The sequence below is a fragment of the Citrus clementina genome, unplaced genomic scaffold (genome assembly GCF_000493195.1).
Source record: "Citrus clementina cultivar Clemenules unplaced genomic scaffold, Citrus_clementina_v1.0 scaffold_3, whole genome shotgun sequence".
In the NCBI taxonomy this organism is placed as follows: Eukaryota; Viridiplantae; Streptophyta; class Magnoliopsida; order Sapindales; family Rutaceae; genus Citrus; species Citrus x clementina.
Window position 1 is genome coordinate 41,482,959 of NW_006262339.1, and position 18,508 is coordinate 41,501,466.

At 35.4% G+C, this 18,508-nt stretch overlaps 3 protein-coding genes across 3 annotated transcripts; 2 read left to right on the plus strand and 1 right to left on the minus strand.

The window, feature by feature from the left end:
• Nucleotides 1-400: 400 nt before the first annotated feature.
• LOC18047437 (probable glycosyltransferase At5g03795) lies at nucleotides 401-3,491 on the plus strand. Its single transcript, XM_006443383.2, has 3 exons — nucleotides 401-837; nucleotides 1,494-2,058; nucleotides 2,873-3,491. Exons 1-3 carry the CDS (start codon nucleotides 513-515, stop codon nucleotides 3,378-3,380), a joined length of 1,398 nt encoding a protein of 465 aa, XP_006443446.1. The 5' UTR covers nucleotides 401-512; the 3' UTR covers nucleotides 3,381-3,491.
• Nucleotides 3,492-5,271: 1,780 nt separating this feature from the next.
• On the plus strand, nucleotides 5,272-11,846 carry LOC18047438 (protein EMBRYO SAC DEVELOPMENT ARREST 30). The gene is made up of 11 exons (XM_006443386.2): nucleotides 5,272-5,568; nucleotides 5,787-6,004; nucleotides 6,144-6,228; nucleotides 7,024-7,094; nucleotides 7,175-7,263; nucleotides 7,363-7,606; nucleotides 8,782-8,894; nucleotides 9,224-9,314; nucleotides 9,554-9,682; nucleotides 9,872-10,425; nucleotides 10,880-11,846. The coding sequence occupies exons 2-11, from the start codon at nucleotides 5,837-5,839 to the stop codon at nucleotides 11,310-11,312; spliced, it is 1,977 nt and encodes a 658-aa protein (XP_006443449.1). The 5' UTR covers nucleotides 5,272-5,568; nucleotides 5,787-5,836; the 3' UTR covers nucleotides 11,313-11,846.
• Nucleotides 11,847-12,030: 184 nt separating this feature from the next.
• Nucleotides 12,031-17,699, minus strand: LOC18047439 (syntaxin-132). Its single transcript, XM_024189399.1, has 14 exons — nucleotides 17,505-17,699; nucleotides 17,341-17,392; nucleotides 16,136-16,240; nucleotides 15,862-15,918; nucleotides 15,367-15,415; nucleotides 14,546-14,634; nucleotides 14,364-14,437; nucleotides 14,207-14,249; nucleotides 14,029-14,089; nucleotides 13,892-13,917; nucleotides 13,738-13,815; nucleotides 13,333-13,413; nucleotides 12,626-12,691; nucleotides 12,031-12,457 (listed from the first exon to the last, which is right to left on the minus strand). Exons 2-14 carry the CDS (start codon nucleotides 17,356-17,358, stop codon nucleotides 12,284-12,286), a joined length of 921 nt encoding a protein of 306 aa, XP_024045167.1. The 5' UTR covers nucleotides 17,359-17,392; nucleotides 17,505-17,699; the 3' UTR covers nucleotides 12,031-12,283.
• Nucleotides 17,700-18,508: the final 809 nt, after the last annotated feature.

Below are 18,508 nucleotides of genomic sequence, written 5' to 3' on the forward strand. Positions count from 1 at the left end.
AGAATTTTATTATGTAGATGACATATCAGAATCTTTTATAATTTATAGTAACACATGCAAGATCTATGACTAGGAGCATAAACAGTATTGAGTTTTCCCTTCTTGTAGTAATCAATTTTGAGAAGATCGTGAAACGTAGGTACTTAACACGAAAGAAGGTAGTTCAGTCATGCCGATCGGAAATAGGGACCTATTTGGTGAAAATGAAGTACATATGTCATTTTTTAAGATATCTTAAAACTATAGGGTGCCAATGTTATTTTGAGTCTGACTGTGACCAGCCGCCACCATACTTGTTGGTTGCGCCACTTGTCCGCTGGAAACCCAATTAGCGCGCTTGACTTACTCTTAAGTCGCGTGTGCGAGCGTCTGAAGTTTTGGCATTTGTGTAGGTTGTTAAGTCAACTTAACTCAACTGAAGAAGCTGCCCTCTGTTGCCTCTGTTTCTGGAACCTCAGCAGCTCTTTTCTTGGTGTTTTTCTGTAAATCTTTGAAGCTTCTTCAAGATTCAAATGGCTAATAACTCTTCATTGATCCTCTATTTCTCTCGCAACCGTGGCTTAGTCAAAACCTTCTTCTTCATTCCCACAACATTGGCTCTCTTATCCACTCTCTTTATTCTTTTTTATATTTCCACTACTTCCCATCTCTTCTTCAATCACCACCAACGCCATCATCAACACCAGCTCACTCCTTTTATTCTAAAAAACAACCCCCTGCCACCACCACTCAAGTCCTCGCCAGTCCTAGTGTCACTTCTCAACGTGTCTAACAACAGCCACGGTGATGGGAGAGTGAGGAATCAACGGTCTGTGAATGTTCCGATGGAAGCTAATGGTATGTGATTTTTCGGATTTTTGTTTATGGGTATGCATGCTCTATGAAATTGTGTGATGATGTTTTGATGTAAAGCTTCTGTTTTTAGTTGTCTGGAGATTCTGTTGGACTTGAATTTTGATGTCATTTAGTGTTGTGCTTTTGGGTGTTGCTTGGTTTCCAAATTTGTTTGATATTTTTTATGGGTTATTTGGTTGGCTGTTTTGCTATTACCATTGTTGTGTTAAAAAGGCAATCAGGACAATTGGAAGCGGTGGATTATCTGCATTATTTGAAAATTTTTAGTGGTTCAATTTTATGGATATTTTGAGCTTTTTGTTTAATACTTGTTGTAGTTAGGGGAGAAAATTTTGAATTTTTGGCTTGTACGATTGCTTAGTTTATTTTGTTTTATTGTATAGTTCTGATACAAACAGCACGGAAACATAAAGCGTCCTTTTTATCTTCCTCCACTTTTGATTCATAGTTGCCTCAGTTACCAATAATTTGCTTCTGGAAACATAAATTTTTTTATAATTTGTTCATTGTTAGATCCATAGCATCGCTTTTAGAGTGGGTAGGGTGAACAGAAAGGTTGAAGAGACTTCACTATATGTGTATTGAACTTTTATTTTCTTAATCACAGAATCTGGAAACTTCTGGTTTTTATGCTTCAGGAAACAGTATGAATAAGGAGGTGTTCCATGACAGAGATATCTTTCTGGAAGACTATAAGCAAATGAATAGGAGCTTTAGGGTGTATGTTTATCCTCATCGTCGAAATGATCCTTTTGCAAATGTACTCTTGCCTGTGGATTTTGAACCCCGTGGTAATTACGCTAGTGAAAGTTACTTTAAGAAGGTTTTCATGAAGAGCCATTTTGTCACAAAGGATCCATCAAAAGCAGATCTTTTCTTCTTGCCTTTCTCCATTGCAAGGATGCGGCATGATCGTAGAATTGGTACAGAGGGTATTCCAGATTTTATCAGTCATTACATCTTCAATATTAGTCAGAAGTACCCTTATTGGAATCGGACTGGTGGGGCTGATCATTTTTATGTTGCTTGTCATTCCATTGGAAGGTCTGCCATGGAAAAAGCATGGGAAGTGAAACTCAATGCCATCCAAGTTGTGTGCTCGTCAAGCTATTTTATATCAGGACACATAGCTCATAAGGATGTCTCTTTGCCTCAAATTTGGCCAAGACAAGAAGATCCCCCAAAGCTTGGCTCATCAAAAAGGTGAACATACTTACTCCACCCATTTGCCACTTTCTCATTCAATACATACTATACATACTGAATTTCAAACAGTAAACTTTACTCCTAGATATACATTCACTGGTTACAATTTTGAGTATCATATACCAGAGATGAATTACGTGTTCAAAAAATTATTATATAATTTCTTCCATTTTTTAAGAAATGAAAATGTGATTATCTTTTACCATATCCGTTAATCTTGTTTCTGTTCACTCATATACAGAATTGGAAGTCTTCTTGTCCGAGGCATTTTGTAGTTTGTATGACTTAGAATTTAGTCTAAACTAGACTAGTTGTACATTAGAAAACCTTGTGCTTAATTGCAATCTAATTTAGCTTATCGGTAATGTTCCTCTACACATCTGCATCAGGCGAAGGGGAAAATTTCGACTCTGTGCTTTTGGGCTAATTTCGACTCTGTGCTTTTGGGCTAATTTCTTCATGCATGATTTTGCCAGTCTCTGCTCATTTGGAAGTGCTAGAAGCACTCATAAGAGCGTGAACAAACATAATTACAACGTAGTATTTGATATATCCCAGCTAGGTTGCTGTTGAACTTCACTGCAGCCATTTTTTGTTCAAGATTTGCAATGTATTGAGCCCTTATATAATTCATTTGATAACTGTCCCAAATATTTCCTCCAAAAAACTGATGCGAAGTTCACATGGCTATTTATATTATGAATAGATTCTAAACCTTAGTCTTTGTTCTTCAGAGTTGATTCTAATTCTTACTCTAGTCATGATTTTCACTTTTGTAATTCTACCACCATAAAAAATAATGAAATTGCAGGAACAAGCTTGCCTTTTTTGCTGGAGCTGTCAACTCCCCAGTGCGTGAGAAGCTTCTTCAAGTTTGGAGAAATGACTCTGAGATTTATGCCCACTCTGGTCGGCTCAAAACACCCTATGCTGATGGGCTACTTGGAAGCAAGTTTTGTCTCCATGTCAAAGGCTTTGAAGTAAACACAGCTCGTATAGCAGATTCACTGTATTATGGATGCGTTCCTGTGATTATTGCAAACCACTATGATCTTCCATTTGCTGACATACTAAATTGGAAGAGCTTCTCTATTGTCGTGGCCACTTTAGATATCCCATTACTGAAGAAAATTCTTAAAGGGATCAGCTCCGAAGAATATTTATTGTTACAAAACAACGTGTTAAAGGTGCGAAAACATTTCCAGTGGCATGTTTTCCCCAGTGATTACGATGCTTTTTACATGGTTATGTACGATTTGTGGCTTCGGCGAAGTTCTGTCAGAGTTCAATGGAGTACTTCCCTTGATTCCAATTGGTAATTATACGTTATTCTCTCTGGTGATTTGGTTGGTGCCACTGGCCGTTGGCTTTTGTATATTTTTATGACCGATTCTTTTACTCCTGATAAAGCCTGTGAGCTCAGAAGTCCAATTCCTTTCGTGTTTTTAATTTGATTATTCATAATGGAATTTTCAACAGTATATAATAATTTTAATTACTATTACGCAGTAGTATTTTTATCAGAGGAAATTTTGGAATTTTGCAGATTTGTTTTGATTCTAAGACCAAAATGAGTCTTTAGGACCCCCACAAACACTTGTTCATCATCATTTTTCTGAGATTTGATGTATTTTATTGTTTTCTGAAAACATGTTTGCTTTTGACTGAAATTGTTTCCAAAACTCCACAAAAACAGAAGAGGGGAATGTTCAAAAGAGAAATTGACAACAGAGCACAAATTTGGTGTCATTTGCCATGGCCGATTCATCAACTTCTTGGTTGTGGATTTGTACAATGGACAGACGGTCCAGCCGTCAATTTAATAAGATTACGAGGACTAAGTGTTAAAAGCTTGTTTTTATTTATTCCGTAAATAAAAAAAAAAATCTTAGAGAATTTTTTTTTTTTTTTTTTAAATTATAGCCTAAGCAACCTGATTCCTCCCTTAGCAGGGTGGAACTCGGAATCTCTTATTTCTATGCAAAAAAAATTACTAATAAAATTAAATAACACCATCAAAATTTTAGATAAATTTTGAATACATAATTCTAGAATTTTAGATTGATAATTTGCGACATGTTCATTCTTCATTATTTATTTATGTGGTGAATTTGGTCGATAATAGCAAAGGAACCAAGAAGAAAATTTACTGGATCATATTAGAATTTGAAGAGTTGATCAAGAACAATGGTCCTGTTTCCATTACCAAGATCATGTTCTTTTCTTCTCTGAGCAATTGAAACTTTGCCATTATTTTTTGAAACTTTGGTGCTACATCTTCAGGATAAAATGAGGTTTTACCCGGAATTTAACATGTCTTATTTATTATTATTTTAAATTTTTTTCCTTAATAATTTGCTTCTACTTTATTTTATGAAATAACAATAATCTTTTGGTAGTCCCATTCTTTATCAGTTTCTTGTCATGGAAGAAAATTAACTACTTATTATTATTATTATTTTAGAGATAGGATATCAATACTTTATTTTGAAAGAGCTGAATTTTAATAAAATAATTGTTTTTGTATGGGTCCTCATATAATTTTGTTAAAGCCTTGTTAATAAAATCAATGAATAACACGGTGACTTTTTTTTTTATTAAATATTTGAGAGTAGATTCAACTAATTTGTAAACCTGAATATCTAAACGGTATTTTTTTTTTTTTTGTCTTAACCATGAGGTATCCTGGGAATGGCCCCAACTGTGGGAGGTACATGGCCCCAACTGTGGGAGGTACCTTTAAGCCTATACTTAAAAGTCCCCGGTCGAACTGGGAGGCACAGATTCTCCCAACAAAGGCGACTTCCCTGCGATTTGAACTGAGGAGCAAACCCAGTCAAGCCACTTAAGGAGACTTCATTGCCAGTGGAGCCAATACTTTATTGGTATCCAAACAATATTATTATAACAGTAGAGGTTGGTTTGCTTTCAGATATTTAGGAGTTTTCAAGGAAAAAAAAAGATTAAATCATTGATATTAATAAATAATAATGGACTCTCAATCAAATTTCTCGGCAGTTGGCAGGGAATTAAATATAGAAATCTTGTAAAATGTGTTCCTTTTGTAGTATGTTTAAAGAAAAGGGATCTGGATGTTATTATCTGAACTTTTGTTTTGTATACAGAAGTAGTAAACACAAAAAACTATTTTCCCTTTTTTTTTTAAATATAAACAGTAAAATATTCAAAAATTAAGAAAAATCTGTTCTGTTCGCAGGTTCAGTTAACAGAAGAATCTTGACCAATTAAAAAAGGAGGTGAGAAAGTTCCATACTCTCTCTACTGTCCACACCCTAAAATGAAGTTTTCCCGGAAAATCATTTTCTATTAAGATTTCTCGAGAAATTTCTTAACTATCCCAGATTCAAAATCTCCCTTAACGCCGCCCCCTATGTTTGGATGCCGAAAGAATCGAGAGAAAACTAAAATAAAGTCAAATCTTGAACCGAAATCTTACAATTTCACCCCTTCTACTATGAGTTATCTTCTACTCATTACACTTTTCGGGTACTTCAAATCTCATTTCTTGGCAGTTCACTACTTTCTTGGATTTGTTAATTTTACCAATATTTAGTTATTTATTCGTTTGTTTGTTTATTGTTTGAAGATGTGATTTTTGGTTTATTCGTTTGTTTGTTCATTGTTTCAAGATGTGATTTTTGGTTTATTCGTTTGTTTGTTCATTGTTTCAAGATGTGATTTTTGGTTCTTGAAATGTAATGTAGGGTTTGTGGTTGAATTTCGTTTCAAGACTGTTTTTTTCTCATGAGGGAAGATGGTTTTTAAATCTAAGATCAAATGGGTAGCTTTATTCGTGCTGGCTTTGTCGATGGGATCTCTTTTGGTGCATCTTTCTATCACAAAGTTTTCGGCCGCGGGATTGGTTCAGTACAGTCCATTGGCTGCCCTTCGCCAGGATTTTGGTTCTTTGATTGGTACCCAGGTGAGCTTTTCATCTTCTTTTTTCTATATTTATGTTGATTTTGTCTATGTAACTACAGTATTGCCTCTGTGTGTGCGTGGTTGCATGCATGATACGGTTAACTAAAATGTATTAGCTATTGAGTTTGGTAATGTTGCAGGGCAGTAGGAGCAAAAAGCTGTGGGGGAATGTGAAGGCTTTTGAGTCTTTGCAACCTTATGCAAATCCTAGGACCAACTATCCTGGTAATGAGTTTTCTTCAAACTGCTATTCATTTAATTGAAACCTTTGTTCTATTTATTTATTTTTTATTGTACTTTTCTTCAACTCTTTTCTAATTTTATCTGAGGTGGGATTTGAAATAGCTATAGTCTGATAGAATAATGGATTTTTCTTCTTGAGAGGTGGCATCTAATTATGCTGTTAATTTTAAGCTAAATGGTCGTATAGATAGATATGTTAAGCTAGATGTGTTATTGACCTGTGTATTTATGTGAAGAGCATTTTGAGTAAATTTTTGTTATCTATAATTGTTGTTTCGTTAAATTTAAGAATGGCCTTGCCTATGACTGCAACAGAACTTTGTAAATCTTTATGCATTTATCTATATTTGTTGTCTTTCCTATGTTTGAGCTATCTTCAAAGTTGAAGTCTAAAATGTAATAAATTAAATAGCTGTTGTCTTGTCTTGAAAACGATGAATGTGATTCTGATAGGAGTTTATAATTTCATACTCACACGTGAATTTATTTTTATTCAGAAGGTATGGCTTGTAACAGTTGCTCATTTAGCTTCTATGGGCAGAAGGGTCCATGCAAATTGAGTTTATGACATTTAGATTAAAATTCACTTTGCATTTTAAGGGATCATCTTATGTTGTTGATTTCTGTATCATATGGTGAATTTGGTGAGCAAAACAACTTTACAAGAACCAGAACATTTTTATATTGATTATTATTTAATTTTTAATTAAAACAGTTTTTCAACTCAACATACTCATCCCGGGTTATCAACAATTTTTTTTCATATTTTTTATACAGCTCCAAATGAAGAGAACAATGGTTTCATCTATGCAAAAGTTTTTGGTGGCTTTGAGAAGATAAGATCTTCGGTATGATTAGTTCGACGAAATATATGTATCTTTATTATATTTTCTATAGGGAGTTCATAACATTTTTGTTAATTTTCTAGATCTGTGATCTTGTCACCATATCCAGGCTTTTAAATGCTACACTTGTCATTCCAGAGATTCAAGAAAGTCTTCGCTCAAAGGGAATCAGGTGTTTACACTTGCTCAGTTAATTATTTGTTTAATGTAAGTCTGGTATGCCAGTAAAACTGACTGTTTTTTGCTTTTTACCCTTTGTATAATCACGCAGTTACAAGTTCAAGAGTTTTTCCTATCTTTACAATGAGGAGCAATTCATAGCATCACTCACAAGAGATGTGATTATCGTGAAGAGTCTCCCTGAAAATTTGAAGGCAGCAAGGAAGAGGAATGAGTTCCCAACGTTTAAGCCCAAAGTTTCCACTTCTCCAAATTATTATATCCAAGAAGTTTTACCAAAATTAAAGAGAACACAAGTTATTGGGTTGATTCTTACTGATGGAGGATGCCTGCAGGTATGTTAATATCTTAAATGCATTAGTTTACTTGGACCTTTTCCGCAAATGATGTCCTCTTCAGACAGTTTATAATTTCAAGTCTTACATATGAATTATGGGGTGGTTGAAGTTGTTCAGGATTGCCGCTTTCAACTTGCTCACTGACATGTTTTGCTGATGTTGATTTCCACTTTTACCATTGTCTTCTGCTATATTTATTTATTTATTTATATATTTTAAAGAAAAAGAAAAATCCTGCTTGGAGATTTGGTTGTTAAGAAGAAAAGGGAAAAATTTCCCAACTTCGGGTAGCAAATAGGACCATCATTTCAAATTGGTCCTTGCTTCACTGTTGCAAAATGGTTTGATTGATGTTCTTGTGGGAAATTTGATGGTGTCATGAGGTTTTCCATCTTAAAAGTCCCTTACTCAGGAATTTTGGCTTGTTACATACCAAAGGAAAAATACCTTCTGACAGCAGGAAGAACACTAAAACAAACTGAGAGTGAACACTGTCAACTCTCCAACATATGGGGACTCTTTCCTCTACTAAACATATATAGGCTAACAATTCAAACAGCAGAAAAAACTCATTTTTCTCGCGCGTAGACGGTATTTAATTTATTGAACTGTCTGCTTGAGATATTCTAGTCATTTTTCCCTCCTTGTTGGCACTGTGAGCAACTTAGTTGCTGTTGGCTGCTTGCGTCTTTTATCTTATTCAGTCTATTTGTCAAGATGCCTGAATCATCACCAGGTTAAGCACTTAAGCCAAGGCATAGGATGTAGGAAGTAAAAGAGGCAAAGTCGAGCAACCAGGAGCGCAGCGGATTCCCATGATTGTAGTCATATTGGTAGTTTTTATTGCATGATGATTAAAGGCCATTATCTTTGGCTCAAAAGTGGATTTGGATGCCTTAAGTGTATTATGTACAGTAATGTGGTGCTAGTGTCTTTTGGTCACTCAGTCAACTTTTCAAGATTGGTTTGATTCACAGTCATAGTGTCTTTTTTCCCTTATTTAAGTGACGATTTTGGAGCACAGAAGTTATAGTGGAGCCTTGTTCATGTTAGAGCTGTATTAGTTGCTTCTCCGTTAATTTTTAGTTTACTTAATGTTGTTTGGAATCCTAGATATTTTTAGATGAAAATAAATAGTGCTGCTGTTAAAGTATTTTCTTTCTTCTTTTCAGTCAATTCTTCCACCTAGCATGTCCGAGCTTCAGAGGCTTAGATGCAGGGTTGCCTTCCATGCACTCCAGTTTCGTCCTGAAATTGAGATTCTTGGCAGGCTGATGGTGGAGAGGTATAACTTTCCTATTTTGTGAGAATTTTAATTCATGTGATGAGTAAAAGTTGAGGGATACACATCATTTGCGGTTTAATTTATCTGTGGCAGTTATTCTTACAATGGATCTGACTGTGTGACATGAATTCTTACAATGGATCTGACTGTGACATGAATTAACCAATGAAGTTATACATTGAGTATTTGAACTTAATTTTTTTTTCTTTTTCTATTTTGTTTTAAATATACTACCGTGTTCGGCTAGTTGTCTGCTTTCTATGGCTTCATATGCCAGAAATTTTTGCCTGCCCTTGATGAATCTTAGCTATCTAATCCTCTTTCCCCAGGTTACGAGCATGGGGCCAACCTTTTCTAGCTTATCATCCTGGCTTGGTGAGAGAAACCTTGGCATATCATGGTTGTGCAGAACTCTTCCAGGTTAGTTGCTTGAGCAGTTTACTTTTCTTACCATTTCTATGTCGAGTTGCATGTTTCCTACTCTTTGCTCTTTTAATTCTAATGTAAAAATGGAAGGCCAACCAGTACAGGGGAAGCCTCCCCCCCCCCCAAAAACAATTTGTCTTTGCCTCAAAATAGTCTGAGAAGGAATGAACAAACTTGTTTATGGATTTCTCTGTAATTTTGCTTATTATCTTACAATTTGGTGCTTCTTCTAGGATGTTCACACTGAACTCATACAATATCGAAGGGCACAGATGATCAGACAAGGAATTGTTAATGAAGAACTAAGTGTTGACTCTCACTTGCGTAGAGATAATGGTTCATGCCCTCTCATGCCTGAAGAAGTAAGTTAGATGTCAAACTTGCTAATAATTTACAGAAGCCTTGTACTACTAGCTTTGACTGGTTTATTTATTAGGTGGACCATGCTCATTATCCCGAGATCTTAATTTTTGGTTTTTGTTAATCTTAGGAAATCCATGTTCATTTAAAATTTAAAAATTAATTGGAATTTTGACATTGAACCTTTTCAGGTTGGAATTCTCCTTCGAGCAATGGGCTATCCTCCTAAAACAATTATATACCTTGCAGGTTCTGAAACTTTTGGCGGTCATCGTGTTCTAATCCCTCTACGAGCCATGTTTTCCAATTTAGTGGATCGCACTTCCTTGTGCAGCCAGAAAGAGTTTTCTGACCTCATTGGTCCTGAAACATCCCTACCTCAAGATCTTTTCCAACCACCTCCTGCCAAAAGTGAGAAACAACTTAAAGAAGAGTGGAATAAGGCTGGTCCTCGGCCTCGGCCCCTTTCACCACCTCCCGATAGACCCATTTATCTACATGAAAAGGAAGGCTGGTATGGTTGGATCACTGAGAGTGACACAGAACCAAGTCCTTCGGCCATGGATCTGAGGAATCAAGCCCACAGGTTGCTCTGGGATGCTCTTGATTATATAGTCTCAGTGGAAGCTGACGCATTCTTTCCTGGTTTTCACAATGATGGAAGTAAATGGCCTGATTTCGCAAGCTTGGTCATGGGACAGCGACTTTATGAGAGTGCTGCTTCTAGAACATATCGACCAGACAGGTAAGATGTGCATTGATGTTCTCAATTTTGATGTGTATTTGCTTTGCAGTACACAACCAAACACATCCAGCTATATAGTTCCTGATATTCAACTTGCTTTGAGCACAATGACTGTTTTGTCTTTTACCAACATTCGGCCACTTTTTATAGAGAAACTGATCCTTGATCAGTTTGACTTTTGCTCAAGGTGAATCAATTACGAAGGAGTAGTGGTAGTTGAATAAAAAATTTTTAGAGTTCTATTATGGCTTTCTTGATATTATCTAGATGTGTCTCTCTGACCATAAAATACATACTATTCTTTGATAATCATCTCCACAGCATCCTGACCTTTTATTTTATTTTTTATTTTTACTGGACTTCTGCTTATTTTAATGAAGCTGTATGGTCTAAATTATAGTGAGAAATTATGCATCTTGAGAATAGTTTTCTAACAATATTTTTGTTCAAACAGAAAACTTCTTGCGGAACTTTTTAACATTACTCGTGAAAATATGTACCATCCGAAGCATAACTGGACGGTTTCAGTGAAAGAACATCTGAATAGAAGCTTGGATGAGAATGGGTTTATTAGGCAATCCCTGTTTTCGAAACCAGTCTCATTCCTTTCGCACCCTCTTCCTGAATGTTCCTGTAGAACTTCATCTGCAACGGTTCCAAATGAATTAAAAGGTAAGGATGGGCGATTCTTGTATGGAGGTGAAGATGAGTGCCCCAAATGGATACAGCATGGGCAGGAAGCTGGTTCGTTGGAGTCAGCAGGTGGAAAAACTGATGATAGTGAATCATCAGACTATGATGAACTGCCAGAATCTGATGATGGTGACAGCAAAAATGGTACAACTTTAGTCTTTGATCGAGATGAGGAATGGGATCCTAATGACTAGTGATATTGTTTCCTTGTTTATCATTGAAGGCGGCATTCAGTTTCCAGCAATTTCCTCTGGGCTGAAATTTTTGGGGGAAAAAAGAAGGTAACCTGCTAAGGTCAATTTTTTTTTCTCCACATTTCTAGCTTAGTGCTTGAGACTGAAATTTTGGGGGGGGAAAATGAAGGTAACCTGCTAAGGTCAATTTTTTTTCCACATTTCTAGCTTAGTGCTTGAGAGAAATAAATCTTCAAATTTATTCTTTTTGAGTAGATTCAAGAAATCTTCCAATTACAGAAAAGAAATACTTGTATACTTTCATACGTCAGACATTTCGAACAAGTTTTGGAAAGACCTATGCAGTGAGGACAGGATTACACGCCATCGAAGAGTCAGATTTTTCATTATGGATGAAGTTGTATGAGGTTGGACTCAAATGATTGTTAGATCCATCTGAAATTCTGAGGTACAGAGAATTTTAATTTGTATCTTGTTAAACTGTTTGCCCTGTCAATAGTGCAAATTTTGCTTCGGGAATATTTCAATGATAAAGTGTACATTTATTTATTTACTTTTTTTTTTTTCATGTTTCAACTCTGTGGTACTAAAAATAAAATGGTAAAATATATAGAAATGTCATATCCCTCCATGAGCATGTGCCGATCATGATGTTTCGGTAGGGTGCCATGAAAAGGAAATATAGTGTGATTGCGGTTATCATGCTAGCTGAAATCACTGATATGAAACGATTCATTTTCAAAGCCAAACAAATTCAAATGTTACATAAAGTATGTCAAAGAATATAGAAATATATACTTCGGTTAAAATGGCATGACACAGAGTTGACTTGATCAGAAAAGGGCGAGGGAGGGAATGAAAGAGCTACAGAATCGGAACATGGAACTCGAATCACAGAAATTGGCAGGAAGGGTAAAGAAAAGGCAAATGACCATTGACCACTCATATCTATACAAACAAATGTCCAGCAGCTAAGCACCTTTGTTGCTACTCCATGGCTTGATCACCGCAACAACTATGATTGCAACAATAATGAGAAGGATGATGATGGCAATGCACATCCATTTCCTGGAGTTCTTCTGTAGCTTTTTCGCCTTTTGGAGGGCAGTATTGCCTGACTGCACGTGATCTACAGCACTTGACACCTGAAAAAGAGCATAAACGGGCATGTCAGCGTTAACTAACACCATTAATTCTACTTGATAAAAACATAAACAGGAATGTTAATGGATATAACCCTTTTCAATATAAAAATTTATATGCATGCAGAGAATTTATACTAAGAAGAGAAGATGAGAATGAGTTTAATTTACCTGAGATTCTATATTGTCCAGCATGTCTCCCTGTGCATCTACCAACACCGCCATATCCAGAAAGATCTGCATAAGACAAGTGATTAACAAATGGAATAAAATATATGAGCTCCTTGACCATTATACTAGCCTCTCCAACTTATATGACCCTTTTCAGAAGCATACTGATCCTATACCAACAGGCAGCCATTGGCTTATTGAAACTCCTTTTGATTTTCAAATCATCCTATTGACCTCTATTTCCACCCATTGGGCTAAAGGATATTGTCTCACTGAAAGTAACTTATAGAACCCCAGCTTAAGGATAATTTTACGTTGCTCATGGCTTGCCTCTTTATAAGCCATTATCATGAAATAGATCCAGCAGCACTAGTAGATATTGTAAATGAGAAATACTACTCTTTCATAATTCATATTCCACTAATTTGGACTGCTATATCATTTGCTACATTTCTGTCATCCATATATATAGCAATGTCATGTCACTTCGGATAAACTTTATTTTATTAACTTGAGAAGCATAGTACTAGTCTTCATTAATATCAAATTTGAGAATGATACTCAATTTAAAGAGTATAGCAGGGTTGCCCATTTAAGCCATTAAAATTGAAGAGAAAATTGGGAAGTTTCGGACGAGCATAACAGCAACAAATGTTCAATTTAATAATTTGATTGACAAAATTCACTCTAATAAACCAGTGAAGTACCTGTTGTAACTCAAGAAGCTTCCTTTCCAAATCTCTAACAGCATCATGGCGTTCTTGAATTTCAGCCAGAGTGTCCATTATCTGCAAACACAACATATATCACTTAAGATTTTCGACGACTAATATTGTCAGATCAATCTTTCAGTAACTTACTGCCTACTGCCTTAATTATACTTAAAATATACAATCCCTTAAGACCTCGCCCCCAAACCTAATCCCTATTTCCTTCTCCCAAAAATGAAAAACAAATAAAAATTACAATATTCAATGAGATTAAGTCCTAGTAGCAGCTAAATTGAGGTGCGAATATGGCATAAATTGTTCAATACACCAGGAAAGAGAGATCCTCCAGTAGAGAGGAAATTACAACTTCAGATAGGAATAAAGGAAGAAAGAGAGACAAACCTGGCCTCGACCTTGTTCTTGGATTGCTTTCTGGAATATCTGTTCACTGTCCCCGGTCTCAATCAATTGGTCAATTGTCTGTACAGCATTGAATAGCAAGAATGAGCACAAGAATGCAGATAAGCTTGGAATTTCATAGAGAAATGAATTATACCTCTTCATCAGCCCTTTTGCCGGTTACTAAGATCATTGCAACCAGTTAAAACTAAAATTAGCTCCATTTCACAGAAAGTTTCAAACAACTTATGCAAATTGGCTGCCACGGATAAGTAGCAGGTGAAGTATTCAAACCTGTATAAACTCGCCTCTCCACCACCTCTCGATACTCTTGATGGATGTTTTCCCTTAGAACCTGCAAAAAGTTTTGGAAACCTTAAAAGCAAGATACAAGAAACCAGAAAAAAGTACATCCCAAACAATTTATTAGAGATAAAGGAGTATTTGTCAAATACATTTATATCCAAGCTACCTGAAATTCACCCATTTTGTCTTTGAACTTCTTTTTCAAGCCACTGTCGTAAAGTATAACAGCTAAATAAGTCAGTTATCGATTCATCTCATGATAGCATAGTTCATATGGTAATGAGAACTGAGTGAAAGAGAGGGAAATTGGAAGTGTAAATTACAGAGTCGTTGCTGTTCTTGATCGATCTACTCCTGTTCCTTTTCCACAGCCAGGCTTCTGCCTACTTGTTAAATTCTAGACCATATAAAGGAGGATACATGAGAAATCTATGGACTTGAATCACTAGAACACAAGCAGCAAAGCATTCTTTCCTTAAGCCAATGTCTAGAAAAGCATTCTCACCTCTCTATCCAGTTCTTCAATCTTCGACTTTATGAAACGAGAAATTTTCCCAACTTCATCAACATCTTTCTCCATTCGCTTCTTGATTGCTAACGATAATAAAAAATTCTATCATAAATATAAATCAAATGTATGAAAGGCATTTAAAAAAAAATGTGTGTGTATATATAGATATAGGCAAATCCTTATTACATTTATAAACAGTACGATAACATAATTTCTGGACTTTCACCTACAAGGGAGCAGGCTATTCCAGTTTCATGGACAAGGAAGAAAGTTTCTGTAATTCACCAATCCACTTAAACAGGCAAATATGCAGAACGTTAAACATATATCTCTACATATGTCGCTAAATGTCAGATATATATCTCTACATATATCAATAAATGTCATTAATGGCTTGCAGAAACCAGTAAACAGCTTGCAGCTCAAAGATTGAATCATTAAATACACTTCAGGCCTTCCTCATCAGAAGCCTCTGTCTGCTAATAATTTGCATCCAACCAAGTCCAACAGGTTTGATATATTTAGTAACTTAGTTTTAATATTTTTATTGAATTCTCTAACCACAAGACAATAAAACCTGGGACTAGTCATGAACATGTAACACAATTTATAGTCTATGTGGTGAGAGTTATTTTGTACAACATAATGCTCCAGCTTTCTCGTGAGTAATTTTGTTCCTTTTTGCTGAAGCACAGTTATAATCCTTAACTTACAAAAGAAAGGGGGAAAAAAAAGGAAGAAATAAAAGAATATCTTTGCCGGAAACATGCATGCTTGAATAAATATTATGAAAACTGCACAAGGTTACTGAATACCTTTCATGGCAGGAGCCTTGGTTACAGACTTTGACTCCTCATGTGCACCCTGCATTCCAGGTTCGCAGAAAAGATAATAGAGCATATCTTACTGACAAAATAACTCATTAAAGAGAATTTTCAAGATTTAGCACTTTTTTGCTTACAATATGTACAAGTTTAGCCCATATTTTTTAGACATCCATTATTTCCTCTCCCAGAAAACATGGTTCAAGTGCAATGCAGATTCTTTTGATGTACTCTTAACCATGGAAAACTAACTTAGTCTCTACATTAGGAATTTAGTTTCTCCATTAGGAATTTCTTTAATGCCTCTGCTGTCAATGTTGTTTTGTAAGTAAACATTAATCACTGATCCAGAAAACCACTTATTATTCCTTCCAGCACCCCGGTAATCATATAACTTCCAAAATGAATGTTTCTCAACACCTTCTAACATTGGACAACTACACAGTTAAATGTGCTAGCAACCTGCCAAAAAAGGAGAATTCATACCTGTAGCTTTTTGAGTAGTTTCTCCAACTTCTCATATTCTTTGTCAATATCTTGAACCTGCCAAATAAACAAAATATGGATATGGCATGACATTATATACTTCATATTTGTAAACCATAAATTTTATTAAAGCCCATACAGCAGACAGCAGACAATTATAAGTTGAACAAAAAATAAGGAAACGCAGCAAAGAGAAACAGAAGGTAACTATATTAATCATTCCTTTAGTCTGGCATATAAAGAACAACAATAGCAGTAAGAAGTCCAACAGCACCTTTTTAAAGAAATTTTCCAAGCCAAGTTCTCCAGAATTCATTTGCGCTCCTAACTCAATATCTCCACCTCTGGAGCTTTGATCCCGAGGGAGCTCAAAAGAACCCTGCAAGACTCACGAAGTTAGTAAATATTAAGACTCTGGCCAACCAAACCTTAGATTGTAATTATAACAGCACCCACTCATCTATGAAGCAATATAGTCAGTAGCAATCAATTTTTAGGCAATAGCAGAATAAAGTACAAGGCTTAGAACAAATAATTTATTGCTTTGCTCCTCGCATGTTCAGTTGCATTCATGATCATTCCAGAGATTTAGCCAGCCTATGTACGAATTGGAAAGAACCCAATTTTCCAAAACACACTACATAAGCTTGACTGAAAATGAGCACTAGGAACACATATCAATGTAATTATGAGATCAGTAAATAAAGTTAGGATTGGGATAATGCTATGCATTTAGTTTACCAACTCTCCTATTTTAGAGTTGCCGAAGCTGATTTTCACTTGATAATTTTAAAAAATTATCAAATTAGTCCTTCTCATATAGACGGACATTTGAATTTAACCATGTTTAATATGACCAAGAAAACAAAACTATCAGAATTTCACTAACAAAATTGGGTTTTCACACCATCGTTCTGCAAACGACAGAGCAAGGATCCACACAAATCACTATTAGAAATGTTCAACTCTGTGAGCAAACACATCATCTCTTAGCTCAACAAAATATAATATTACATTCTTAAGTATTTCAAAGTCCATGCTTATCAGTTAATCCCCAAGAACTTTACCTACCATATTAATCAACTCAATCCAATGCTTGACCAATCATTTGAATCCATTAATTCCAAAATGTATTATCATTATGAGAGTTCAATCCTTGAATATGAGACCAACAACATAATAATACATACCATTAGTTTCCTTTAAAATTTTAGATTTTTACTTCAGTTATTATATTGGTTTTTCAATTCCGAACAACAAATCAATCGTTCAAATCTTCAATTCACATTGATAGCAAAAAAACAGAAAATTTCAAATTCCCATTTATACAACTCAATTAAATTAATAAACCTATCATAATCAAGCTCAGATCAAGACAAAACAAACATAACAATGACATTACCAAAAAGAACAAGTCAACATCCCTACAAATAAACAAAACAAAATAAAATAAAAAGAAAAGTGAGCTGAAAATGTTACCCCTAATAGGTCGTTCATTGTCGAGAAGCTTGACGAAGAACCTCTAGAGAAGCTTTATGCGATGAATGACCAAACGAAATATATTAGCTTACAATGAGATGAGATCTAAAATTAAAATTTGTAATAGTGTTGCTGCTTTTTTTCAAATTCAAAATTATTATTACCATTAGATATTAAGACCTGGTTAATAATAATTTAAAAACCAGGTCTTTTTTAGGGTTCCTTTCGAGAGAGAAAAGGAAATGAAGAATGAAAAAGTTTCGTGATTTTCGTGTCGAAGCTTGAAACAAAAAGAGAGAGACAGAGCAGAGATCGTTGATGGTGGAGCGTGCGGAGGCTTTTTTGAAAATAAATTATCTACGACGCGTTTTAGAATTTGGTCGAATCTACACTGTCAGTTATGTGGGTCCCGTATATTAACGGTCCTAAATTCTTGTAATGACAGGAAAATAATGGGCACGTTGTATGAGAAGACTGTTCTGGTACTAATTATCTTGAAATGGAAATTAGTTATTTTCGAGACTATTTTAGCCCTGCGGTTTGATTGTTTTTAACAAGTGTGATTGTCTGTTGGTGAGGACATTTGTGTCATTAAGGTTTTGGGAGTGAGGCTGGATCTGATAAGTGGAGGTTGAGTGGGGATTATTTCCTGTACAAAGCATGTCTGGTCCGAGTTGGATGCATGATGAGTTGATGACTTTCATCCGCTTGTAATAATGTTTTTATTTTTCATTAAAATAATTAGCCGCTTTATCGCGCTTTTTTTTTTTAAATTAGCCTCATGTGGGCCCTACTTCCAACTAAGTTGAACTGGCACTCACAAGACACAGCGGTTCAGCTGCACTGTTGCCACCGGGGAAATAGACACGCGGTATCTGATTAAATAATAACAATTAGATCCTTGATTTCTAAGTTTTCTTAACTGAGGATATATATTTTCTATTTTTAAATAAATAGGTCCCTATGGTTAAGAGAAGCCGCCTCCCGTACCCGCCTACCCGGAAGCCACGGTTGGAGTACTCTTATTGACTTTTGACGTTTCAAAGCTAGAGTATGCACTTGATTATATAGGACTTTGAAATTATACGACTTTGAAATTATAGTTGAGCTCTCATTAGATTTATGATTTAATAGATTGTAATATAATTTATTTAAGGAAAATTCTATA

Excerpts from the sequence above, each read along its gene's own strand:
- LOC18047437 (XM_006443383.2), top strand. The coding sequence starts at position 513 with ATGGCTAATAACTCTTCATTGATCCTCTATTTCTCTCGCAACCGTGGC. Across the intron at positions 838-1,493 it reads TGTTCCGATGGAAGCTAATG|GAAACAGTATGAATAAGGAG; the intron begins GTATGTGATTTT and ends TTTATGCTTCAG. Across the intron at positions 2,059-2,872 it reads AAGCTTGGCTCATCAAAAAG|GAACAAGCTTGCCTTTTTTG; the intron begins GTGAACATACTT and ends ATGAAATTGCAG.
- LOC18047438 (XM_006443386.2), top strand. The coding sequence starts at position 5,837 with ATGGTTTTTAAATCTAAGATCAAATGGGTAGCTTTATTCGTGCTGGCT. Across the intron at positions 9,315-9,553 it reads GTTGTGCAGAACTCTTCCAG|GATGTTCACACTGAACTCAT; the intron begins GTTAGTTGCTTG and ends TGCTTCTTCTAG. Across the intron at positions 9,683-9,871 it reads GCCCTCTCATGCCTGAAGAA|GTTGGAATTCTCCTTCGAGC; the intron begins GTAAGTTAGATG and ends GAACCTTTTCAG.
- LOC18047439 (XM_024189399.1), bottom strand. Across the intron at positions 15,919-16,135 it reads TGGAAAATTTCTTTAAAAAG|GTTCAAGATATTGACAAAGA; the intron begins GTGCTGTTGGAC and ends TTTATTTGGCAG. Across the intron at positions 12,692-13,332 it reads AGCTTCTTGAGTTACAACAG|ATCTTTCTGGATATGGCGGT; the intron begins GTACTTCACTGG and ends TGTCTTATGCAG.